Source organism: Notothenia coriiceps, unplaced genomic scaffold (assembly GCF_000735185.1).
Source record: "Notothenia coriiceps isolate Sejong01 unplaced genomic scaffold, NC01 NC01_scaffold00004835, whole genome shotgun sequence".
In the NCBI taxonomy this organism is placed as follows: Eukaryota; Metazoa; Chordata; class Actinopteri; order Perciformes; family Nototheniidae; genus Notothenia; species Notothenia coriiceps.
The window spans coordinates 1-10691 of NW_011337536.1; the positions used below are offsets into that span (position 1 = coordinate 1).

At 42.0% G+C, this 10691-nt stretch overlaps 1 protein-coding gene across 1 annotated transcript; it reads left to right on the plus strand.

Annotated features, from left to right (window-relative positions):
* The first annotated feature begins 735 nt into the window (after window positions 1-735).
* Window positions 736-9280, plus strand: prmt7 (protein arginine methyltransferase 7). Its single transcript, XM_010767861.1, has 13 exons — window positions 736-965; window positions 2202-2431; window positions 2541-2721; window positions 2795-2922; window positions 4363-4501; window positions 4578-4661; window positions 4769-4816; window positions 4957-5046; window positions 5478-5639; window positions 5956-6030; window positions 7209-7369; window positions 8106-8202; window positions 8819-9280. Exons 1-13 carry the CDS (start codon window positions 861-863, stop codon window positions 8975-8977), a joined length of 1659 nt encoding a protein of 552 aa, XP_010766163.1. The 5' UTR covers window positions 736-860; the 3' UTR covers window positions 8978-9280.
* Window positions 9281-10691: the final 1411 nt, after the last annotated feature.

The window sequence follows — 10691 nt, forward strand, 5'->3', positions numbered from 1 at the left end:
TGTGTTCCCCACTGCAGGCTGCTACGTTTCACACACACACATCGAACGGCCCGATTATTCCCCCTATTACTCGTATGAAGGAAATGTCCGGTAACAAAGGCGCATGATGTGTGTGTGTATGTGCTCTGCTCAGCTCCGCTGTGTGTCTGTGTATGTTCTGTGTGTTTGTGCGTGTCCAACAACGGCATTTGTTTTCAAATTACCATGAACAGTAATTTACACACATCTGGCCAACTCCATAGGTATGTGGGTGTTCCCAAAATAAGTTAGTTTAATCTTAATCTCGATGTAGTGCTAAATGCTGTCGGAGTGCACCGGAACGAACGCCCCGGTATGATGTTATTATGGCTGGCAAACAAGCCCAGGGGTCTCCCTGACACTTCAGTTATATCAATATGTGTACAGTGGTCCTAATTTGTTTGAATTGTATCCTGGTTTTAAACGTTAATATGTTTTGGATGCATATTGTTCTATTATTTGTTCAGGCTGTTACATACAATTAGCCACTGTTGCCACCTATATTAGGCTATATTATATTAATATTTGTAAAGCGGTCCTAATTTTTTGTTTTAATTGTATCCTGGTTTTAAACGTTATTAATATGTTTTGGATGCATATTGTTATTTCTTCAGGCTGTTAAATACAATTAGCCTCTGTTGCCACCTGCTGGTGAGTAAATATTAAAATCAGCTAAAATTGACAACCGGTCCGCACATTTTTTTAAATGTATCTGCCGGTCCTTGGCACAATAAAGGTTGGGAACCCCTGATTTATACGATACAAAATATGATTCTCTGGGAAGAGAGGTTTGTTGCTTTGTCTGTGTTGATGACGTGTTGTCATTTATTACAGATGGAGATATGCAAATGAAGGCCAATGTTCTGATCACAGAACTGTTTGATACAGAGCTGATCGGTGAAGGAGCGCTGCCCAGCTACGCCCATGCTCACCAAAATCTGATCCAGGTGTGTGTGTATGTGTTTCATTTATTATCTCAGCGTCTGTGTTACGCCCAGGCCTAGGGGAACCTAGGCGCAGCACAAAGTTTGCTCTCTCCCCACTTTTCCCACTCTCAAGACAGAGACAGAGAATGTCGTTTGGTACATTTAATTTACCAAATCTGAATCATACAAAATATACTTTCACAACAAAAAGAAACATGCTGAAAGTCTGATACCAAAATAAACAAAGCAGGAGTAACAAAACCACAAAAACGAACTAACCTTTAACACAAAATCTTACCTACTAGAGAAAAATAAATATACAGGTTTCTTACCTACTCTAACTTAAAACAGGAGAAAACGAACAATCCAAAAGGGAAAAAGAAAAGGGTTTGCACTCCTGAGAAAATTAACCCGTCTACAAAGACAGGTAACGTAAAAATAGCTCACAGCCAGCAGAGAAGGACAAAATATTCTCAAAGTGCGAACACAGCACAACAGGACAAAAGATCTAAACACATCTTAAGGTCCCTCCGAGGTCGACTTGATTCAAATGTTATGAAAAACACTCATTGATTGCTGACTACTGACTCCTGTGAAGCAGTTGGTAGTGTCTGCAGGGGATCGATAACTCATTCGGTTGCAAAATGCATTTTCCTTCTACTGGCTTGGCTAAAAACAAACCTTACTCTGTTTGCAACCCACGTTTTTCCTTTGGCTTGGTTTAAAAACTGGCAATTTGAGCCTCCGTATAGCTCACCTGATAGCGATAGCAGCTGATATACTGGGGTTCTTTCCCTACTATGAGGACCCAGGGTCGAATCCGGCTATGCCCTCTGTTTACCTCTTTCAACTCTGCCTTTCGAATAGGCACTGGTGGCCCTAAAAATAATCTAAAAACATTTACAAAATAGCTGACAATTCCATATATTATGATACAATACAAGATTAATACATCGTTTGTGGTATTTGTCGCCTTTGAGGGAGCCGGGAGGGAAAATAGAGTGAGTTCAACTCTTTGTTCTTTGTGAGGGGACAGGGAAACGATCCTGGCTGAATTACTATTTTCAATAAATGAATATATTTGCATGATGTGACATGAATCTGTTGGTTGAAACTTCAGTCAGAACTTTATGAATTTGGTTAATACCAAAAAAAAGTATTTTAAATGTAGTCAAAAACAAGGTGCAGACCATGTGTGAAATGTGTGATCTGGCTGGTGGTCAGTTGTGTGTCATCATGTGCCCACCCCCCCTGCAGGAGGGTTGTGAGGCGGTCCCGCACCGGGCCACCGTCTACGCCCAGCTAGTGGAGTCCGAGCTGCTGTGGAGCTGGGCTCAGCTGCAGCCGGTGGAGGTGGAGGGGACCCGCCTGGTCCCGCTGCCTACTGGGGGCCCCTGTGCTGGAGCTCATGCCGTATGCGACATCCAGCTGAGCCAGGTGCCCCCCCACAGCTTCACCCCGCTCGGTCCTCTCTGCACCATGTTCAGGTATGAAAGTAAGAAACTTGTTCTGCAATTTAGTTCTCTTGAAATCAGTGTTTCACACCCTGCTCCTCTTCCCTCTGCACCCCCCCCCCCCCCTCCGCCCCTCTCTCAGTGTGGACTTCAGTAAACCAGTCAGCAGCGCCTTCCAGTCCCACAGCTCTCAGTTTGTGGCTCAGGCTGGGGGGCGGGCCCAGGTGGTCCTGTCCTGGTGGGACCTGGACATGGATCCCAGTGGAAGCATTGTGTGCACCATGGCCCCCAGCTGGACATACAAACAACCAAAGACGGCTCCGGTGAGTTTAGGACATGTTGTTGTTCTGAGTCAAGCTTTCTCCCCCCCCTGCTGATCTCTGTGTGGTGTTTCAGTGGAGGGACCACTGGATGCAGAGTGTGTACTTCCTGCCTGTCGAAAGCAGCGTGTCAGACGGAGAGGAGCTGCGCCTGACCGTCTGCCATGACGACTACAGTCTGTGGTACAGCTTACAGTCTCCCAGGTAACAGCTCACAGACAACATATTGTTTGTTTGTTTAGAAATACTGTTTGACCATCTCCTGCAGGTCTGAATAGTGCAACATAAACTGCAACACTTTAACCCTTCAAAGTGCTGCTCGGTGTCAACTCACAGGAACAAGAGTGTTAGTTTTATATTACCCAGCAGATGGACTTTTATTTTTTCTATTTATTTCCATGGGTCAGTCATAACCATTGAGTAAAATGGGAAGTAGACTTTCTCTCTTTGACTGTTTAATTTAGTTCTAATTTCTACAGTTATCAAATAGCTTCCTCCCCTCCCCAGATTCAGATTCATCTGCAAAAGTTACGTTTCAGGAGGAGTTTTGTTCCATAAACCACAACTGCTTTTGATGTACTGTTGTGTTTTTGTGTTGTTGCTATACACTGATCAAAGTGATATTTCTGTGAACCCAAAAAATAATGAATCATGAAGACATATTGCTCAATGAGTAGATACTGCAGCATATGGTGGGGATAGACTGTGTGATATCAGCATCAGATAAGAAAGCAGGCGCTCGTCGTCACAACCACTCATCTCGAGGACAAATGTTCCCTGATTATCTTATTAAATAAATAAATATTCAACTGGGCAAGATGGTTTCATATTCATAACCGACACATACAATGAAACAGATTTAACTAAAAAATGAGATTGATCATCTGAATAGCTGAAGTAAAAGACAACAAATCCTTTTATAAACACTAATTCTCACACTCACTATTTTTCTTTTGGCTTCAGGACATTTTGAAGTTACTAATAAGCTCACAGAGACACACTGGGTGTTTCTCAATCTCGAGTAAAGCTGCTCCAGAGCCAATATTTCAAGCATACTACGTCATCGAGTGCCGCCGAAGTACTGTTCCAATGTCCAGCATACTTGGAATTCCACCGAGCCCGGCGTACTTCGTTTGGAGAAATGTCGAGGCTGCACATGTGTAGACTCCGCGGTCTTAAAATCCCCACAATGCTTTGCGCACGGACCAATTTCCCCAAATCTGTGGCGGAAAATGTAAGGCGGGGCCTCTCATATGACGCACACCTGCACACTTGCTAGCCTGTTCCACTCTTCGTTTTCCGAATGCCAGGAAGGATTCTTGCCTCGCTTCTGAAGCAAGACGCTCGGAAGGCATGTGCTACCAAGCAAGCGTACTCGCGATTGAGAAACACCCACAGGATACATACTAGCTTCAACCAAAGCCATTAACTGCATTCCACTTGATGGTTAAACCATCTGTTCTCTGCTTGTACATTCCCAGTCTTACACAGAATATACAGTATAATAAAAGTAAATATTTGACTATATAAAGTTCTCAGCAATTATTTAAATCATTCACGTATATGATGTCATGATGTCAAGAAATTATTTCCCACTATCTCCCATGTAAAGGAGTAACTAATGGTGTGTGTTGGTGTCCTCAGCCAGCAGGGCTCACAGAGCGAGGCTGCCCCCTCTCGGCCCTGCTGCACCTGTCAGGCTCACCTGGTTTGGAACAGACCGCGTTTCGGTGAACTCAACGACAGACGGCGCACAGAGAGCTACGTCAGCGCTCTGCGCAGCGTAAGTGACGCCCCACATGAAAGTCAACTGTGCATGAGTGAATGCATTGTCTGAGGAGCTGCTGTGTTCCCTGCAGGTTCTGAGGGAGGACAGCGTGTGTCTCGGCGTCAGCGATGGAAGTCTGCTGCCGGTGTTTGCTCACGTGCTGGGAGCCAAGAAGGTACTCCTCTTTGAACATGTGGGCACATACTACACCTTCACAATCCAAATGCCATACTCAGACTGTTAGTGAACTGTCTTTTTAATACCTGCCTCTTTTTGTCTTAGGTCTACGGTTTGGAAAACTCAAGAATGTCTGAACAGGTCATTGAGCAGGTAAATAAGAAACTTTACTCCAGTGCTCTCTCTATGAGAACACACACATGAGCCTTGATGTTTTTACACTTCGCATCTGGAGCTTTGTGTTCAGGATCCTCACTTTCAGGAGTGTTGATGCTACATATGTGTCTCTGCAGGTGTTGGAGGCCAACTCGATGAAAGGAGCGGTGGAGCTGCTGGAGATCAGACCTGAGCAGCTGAGCAGCAAGGATCTAGGAGGGGAACAGGTACAGGAACTAGCCTTTAGTAATGTCCATTCCTTTCTTTATTCATTATTAAATAATGTTTTTATAATTCACAGTGTAAAACAACAAGACCCACGGAGGAGTTTTCACAGTTCTGCTCAACTCTCACAGCTCTGCACATATCTAATCTAGTCAAAACGTGTCTGCACTCCAAAAAATGATATGACTTCTAATATTTTTTTTTGTTAGTAAAGTCAAATGTTGGAATATATTATTGAGCAGCTCCGGACAAATTGGTCTCTTAATTTTTCCAAGGGCTGTCTGTATAGATTAATAGATGGGACTTGGCTAAACAAATCTTATTAAATGAATTTATTAAGATATTTTTCGGGCAAGAGAGTGCCTTTATCTATCTCACCACATGCCAGGAGTGTGTCCCTCAGAGCATTGAGTGCGACGCGTCTCTCCTGCAGATCTCAGTGCTGATGGGGGAGCCGTACTTCAGCACCAGCCTCCTGCCCTGGCACTCCCTATTCTTTTGGTACTGCCGCACGGCGTTGGCCGGTCTGCTCCGCCCCGGCGCCGCCATCCTGCCCCGCTCCGCCACTCTGCACATGGCCGCTGTAGAGTTCCAGGTGACCCAGATCCAGATATTTTCAAACTGTTCTTGTCAACCAGTAACATTCGAAAACAAGGCATAAAAAAAGTAAATGTAGTTTTTGTATATAAAAGGCTTAAGGTTTTGTGGTGGTCAAATACATATCTTGCTGTCTTTTTTATCAGCAGTTAACATGTATGGTCCCCTTTTTGTTTTCATTTGAATGACGTATGGAAAGAAATATCATTTTTTAAGCTCTTTAATACAAAGCGCTAAATGGCTAAATTATATAATATGATACAATTATAATTATACAAAGGCTGAATTAGTTTTGTATTTTCTATGTTTTTTAGGATTTGTGGAGGATACGAGCTCCGTGTGGAACATGTGAGGGCTTTGATGTCACACCCATGGATGAAATGGTGCAGGTAAAATGATAATTTCATTTCTGTTAGTGAGCAGTCTTTACATCCATTGTTATTTCCCATCTAGACACCTGCACAAGATGTCTGCGTGTTATAGGAAAAGGTGTAGAGAATGAGCACTATAAATATGGGATTGGATATTGTTAAATATGTAAGTTATTCTCGCGTCCAGGAGAGAAGCTTTAAAATGAGACTAAATGGAGTCTCTGAAAAGATTCAAATGGGATACTTTAATTAAAAAAGGCGCGGTAGTGTTACAGACAGAATATTGTTCAGGCAGAAAACAGCTGTGATCCGGCTCTCCTGAGCAAGAGAAGAGAGAGAATCCCTCGTCCGGTGATGTTATATATATCCTCTGCTGGCTCCTCCCCGCCAGCCGGCTCGCCTCGTCTCTAATGTCCGTTGTTGCATTTAAACAGAGGATTGGTACTTTTCACATTCAATATATGCTTAACACGCCTTTTCTCCTCATATTCTCTTTCATCACTTTTCATGTAACACATTCTAAACGCTGTAATCAATACTCTAAAAAATACAGAAAATACTTCACGGCTGGTTTGGTTTCCGGTCATTCCGGATGTTGTCACATGCTACTCTCGTCTGTAAACAATAATGTATTCAAATAAACTGTACCTTCATTTAATATTCAGCATGGTAGTATCTCGACATCTATAGTTGTAGTGTTAAATCAGTAGGTTTCGGTTTGCACCACTCCATGTCATTTCGCACCACTCCATGTCATTTCGCTACTAAATTCACCTCTTTAGGAAATCGTATATTAGCCACATGCTAAATGCTAACCGGAGATGAAGGATTTTCAGAATAAAAGCTTAACTGGTGGTGCACGAGAATTTCAGGTTTTTTCTGTATAAATCAGCATTTTAACTGATGGCATGTTTAAACTAAATTATGCCATAAAACATTGATTTTAATTTCTAACAATATTGTAGTAAGATTTGAGTATGCATCCCAATGATTGTTCCTTTTTAATTGTAATACTTATTCCACCACTGCCCTACTACTACATACAGTTTTCGTTGATGATTTTTTTCATTACTGGTGAGGAAAATGTATATGTCCATGACCTTCAGCTGAAATGAAGGGGCCCTGTAATGAGTCTGAGGTTACTGCCCTGTGTTTTTTCTTTTTTTTTATATACTTAATCACATCTGTCCTTGTAGCGATCTCTGGATTTTCGTGAGTCCCGTGAGGCGGAGCCCCACCCTCTGTGGGAGTATCCATGCCGTGCTCTGACCCCGCCCACAGCCGTCATGACCTTTGACTTCACACAGTGTGTCCCTCAACAGCCAATCAGCAGTCAGGGATCACTGCCCTTCACAAGGTACTGAGTTTTCTTCTATCACTGAGAGCAAGGACAATATCCCAAAGTCTTAGTGTATACAGTACATATAAATGATACCTGCCTATAAGTAGATTGTGAGTTTACCGTGACCAAACATTTAGTTAGGGTAAACTGATCCCTTCTATAGTCCCTTCTAAAGCTCACTGAATTTGGGATAAGGACAAACAGTAGTATTATTTCTCCTGTCTAAATCCTGATCAGACTCGATACGATTCTCCTTAATACAAAATGAAGCCTTATTCAATAAGCTTGTGGCCAAAAGTATGTCCATATTACTTGACATTTCACTTGACTTCTTCTTTTGGTATTATGGGGTGTAAAGATAGTAGTAGCTTCCCTTTCCTGTGGAACTGCTTTGAAGCCAAACTTGAGAATTTGGAGGTGTTTCCCTACTTAGAGAAGAAGCCTCTTTATTAATCACAGTAATTAACATTCAGTTGTTCACTGGTTGCTTATGTGACTAACTGTTTTAGGAATCTCAACAACTCTCCTCCATTGGGAAAAGATTGATAGAGACTAAAAAGCAGTGGCTAGATTCTCTCTAGAGATAAGACTAGAAGGAGAAGCTAGAAGCTAGCAGCTGGAACTAGCAGCTGGAACTAGCAGCTGGAGCTACAGCTACCTTCGATTTTCTGAGGTCCAACACAAAGGTCCGGTGTACTGCTCTCAACACTTTGTCATTGCAGATTTTAAGGCTGTTCAATGTCTGTTTCAGGATTGGTCGTTGCCATGGTGTTGCGCTGTGGATGGAATACCACCTAACTGATGACATCACTGTTAGTGCAGGTCTGATTGGACCAGTCAGTGAGCAGGTATCACATCATATTGGTCATCTTTACCTTGAGTTTCTTGCTGTATTTTCTTGTCTTTTGCACTCATTTTCATCTCTCTAATAGGGAAATTGAAGCTACAGCTAACTATCCCAAAAAAAAAAAAAATCTGCTAGTTGTTTACTGCACAAACTAAAATTTAACCAAAATATGTAAAAGTAGCAAGCACCTTTGACCATAGTTGTTGAGGAAATAGAGCTACTGCCTGCTGTTCTATTCACATATATAGACTTTTGTAGATGGTAAATTATAGATGGATAATATAGATGGTAGATTTATAATATTTTGTTTATTTAACTTCGCCAAGAAGAGAGTACTTGAAGCAAGGCGTATCAAAGGTATGTTCATTCAAAAGAGCATGACATGCTTTTTTTAATTCACAACTTAATATTTTTGTTATCGTTTTTCAACATCTTTTAATTTAAGAAAAGTTCACGAAATAGAATCAAACAAAAAAGCTGACTAGTTGAAAATAGCTCAGCTGCCTATATTTCCTCAACGTCTGTGGCTTTCACCGTAAATTTACTCCAGTGTTTAATGTCAAATGAAAAAGCAATCTTCAGTTCTTTTCTGACACGTTTCCTGTGCCTTCTTGCAGGGTGAGTGTGAGTGGAGTCGCCACAGGAAACAGGGAGTGTATTTCTTCAGGTCACCGGGGGAGAGCTCAGGTGATGGCAGAGCCTCGGTGTCTTACAGCTTCACCTTCGAACCCAGTTTAGGAGATATTAAGATGGACTTCAGCATCGAGGCTCAGTGATATGGAGACTGGGGAACAATATCTGAGGTTCAGCCATTATGGTGTGTAGTGCAACCCTGAATATTTACAGTCATTCATTTGAAATGCATTTCATTTGAGCTATTGAAGAATTTAGAAAAACTGTTTTCTTTTTCACAGTAGAATACAATGATAGTACATTGAAATCCATTACATCAAAGGTGAGTCTCACTGAGTCAAAGGAACTCAAGCTTGTATACCGCAGACATCCTGCAGCTTTTGTGATCTCACCTGTCTCACAATCCCACTGTTACTGTAATGTTTCATAAAGTTTTATATTGTTTGTTCAGTGTTGGAGTGCTATAATTTCCAAGAAGGAAGTTTACCTGTTCTGAAAAACAGACTGCAGAGCATTTAGCTCTAGAACACACTGCAGGGAAGTTGTGGTGCTAATATGAGAGTTGAACTTTAAAGGTGACCTAAAAAATGCACTTTTGTACGTCTTTTATACATGAATAGGTGTCCCCGGTGTTCCAGGGAACTCACCAAGTGTCAGAAGACACAACCCTCTCTATTTTCCTCCATACCCAAATCTCTTAAAAAGGGGCTGCAACGGATCTGATACAGACTGATCCAGATTTGAACACTTCTATGTCGTCACAGAAGTGGCGCTACGGCTATTGGGCCAACTCCACCAATCAGGAGGAGACAGCCACGGACATTGCCGTTCGAAAGCGCTGGAGACGCTGTAGTACATATGCCAGGACTGTAGATGGTGCTGTTCTCACAGAATCAGCCCATGCAAAGACAGTGTTAAATTGAGCGAAATGAGGAACGGCTAAAATGCATGATCTGTTTGGTATTTTGAAAAATAAAAAGTATAAATATGCCTTATATAGGTATGGTCCTACACTATGTTATTCAAATATAGCATGATAGGTCCACTTTAAGTACCAAATGGTCCTAAAGATTATTCATCCAGAGCTTTGCAAACTTTAATTTCAATGTGTAGACATCAAGAGTTGTCTGAAGCCAATTCTTTTTATTGATTAGTTTATTTTTCTTTTGACTAAAGCGTGATTAATATTTCATCTGATTCCAATCATTCCTGTCCTGCTCTGTCATCACATCGCTCCGGCAGCAACACCCTTAAAGGAATGACGAGCGTCTCTTTGAAACCCTGTGACTGCTCTATAAACAGCACACAAAGAGGGTGTCCTTAAACTTTGACTCCGAACAATGGCGGTCGGATGCCGTGTCACAGCAGAAGCACTTGTGTAATACTGGTTTATAATATATCTGTCATCAGTGGAGCCTGCGGTCGGCTGCAGACGCTGCATTGTGAGGAAGCATCAAGACGTGCATTGTTGTTGGCGTGAGTCTCAGAGTGAATACAGAGTGCTTTGGTGCAACACATGTTCACATTAGCTCATCAATTCACAAAACAAAAGTGACACGAACACTGCAAGACATTTACGTGCATTTATCATTTTGTAGAATCTGATTCTGCACATTGAATATTTAAGTCTCCCCCACTCTTGACTTATTGTTATTTTATTGAGAGCTGCAGGAATGAGGCCCGAACACAGACATGAGTCAGCATTTTATATCTTCATATCCAATCAATGATTTTCTAATGATGCTGTAGTTCCTTTATAGCCCAACATTAGCCTCCTTTAGCTTAGCGGTGGTGACGTGAAGTCATGTGACCGTGCTGTAGTTCCTTTATAGCCCAACATTAGCCTCCTTTAGCTTA

Coding starts and splice junctions, on each gene's coding strand:
- prmt7 (XM_010767861.1), top strand. CDS start 861: ATGCAAATGAAGGCCAATGTTCTGATCACAGAACTGTTTGATACAGAG. Junction 966..2,201: donor CTCACCAAAATCTGATCCAG/GTGTGTGTGTAT, acceptor CCCCCCCTGCAG/GAGGGTTGTGAGGCGGTCCC. Junction 4,502..4,577: donor ACGTCAGCGCTCTGCGCAGC/GTAAGTGACGCC, acceptor TGTTCCCTGCAG/GTTCTGAGGGAGGACAGCGT.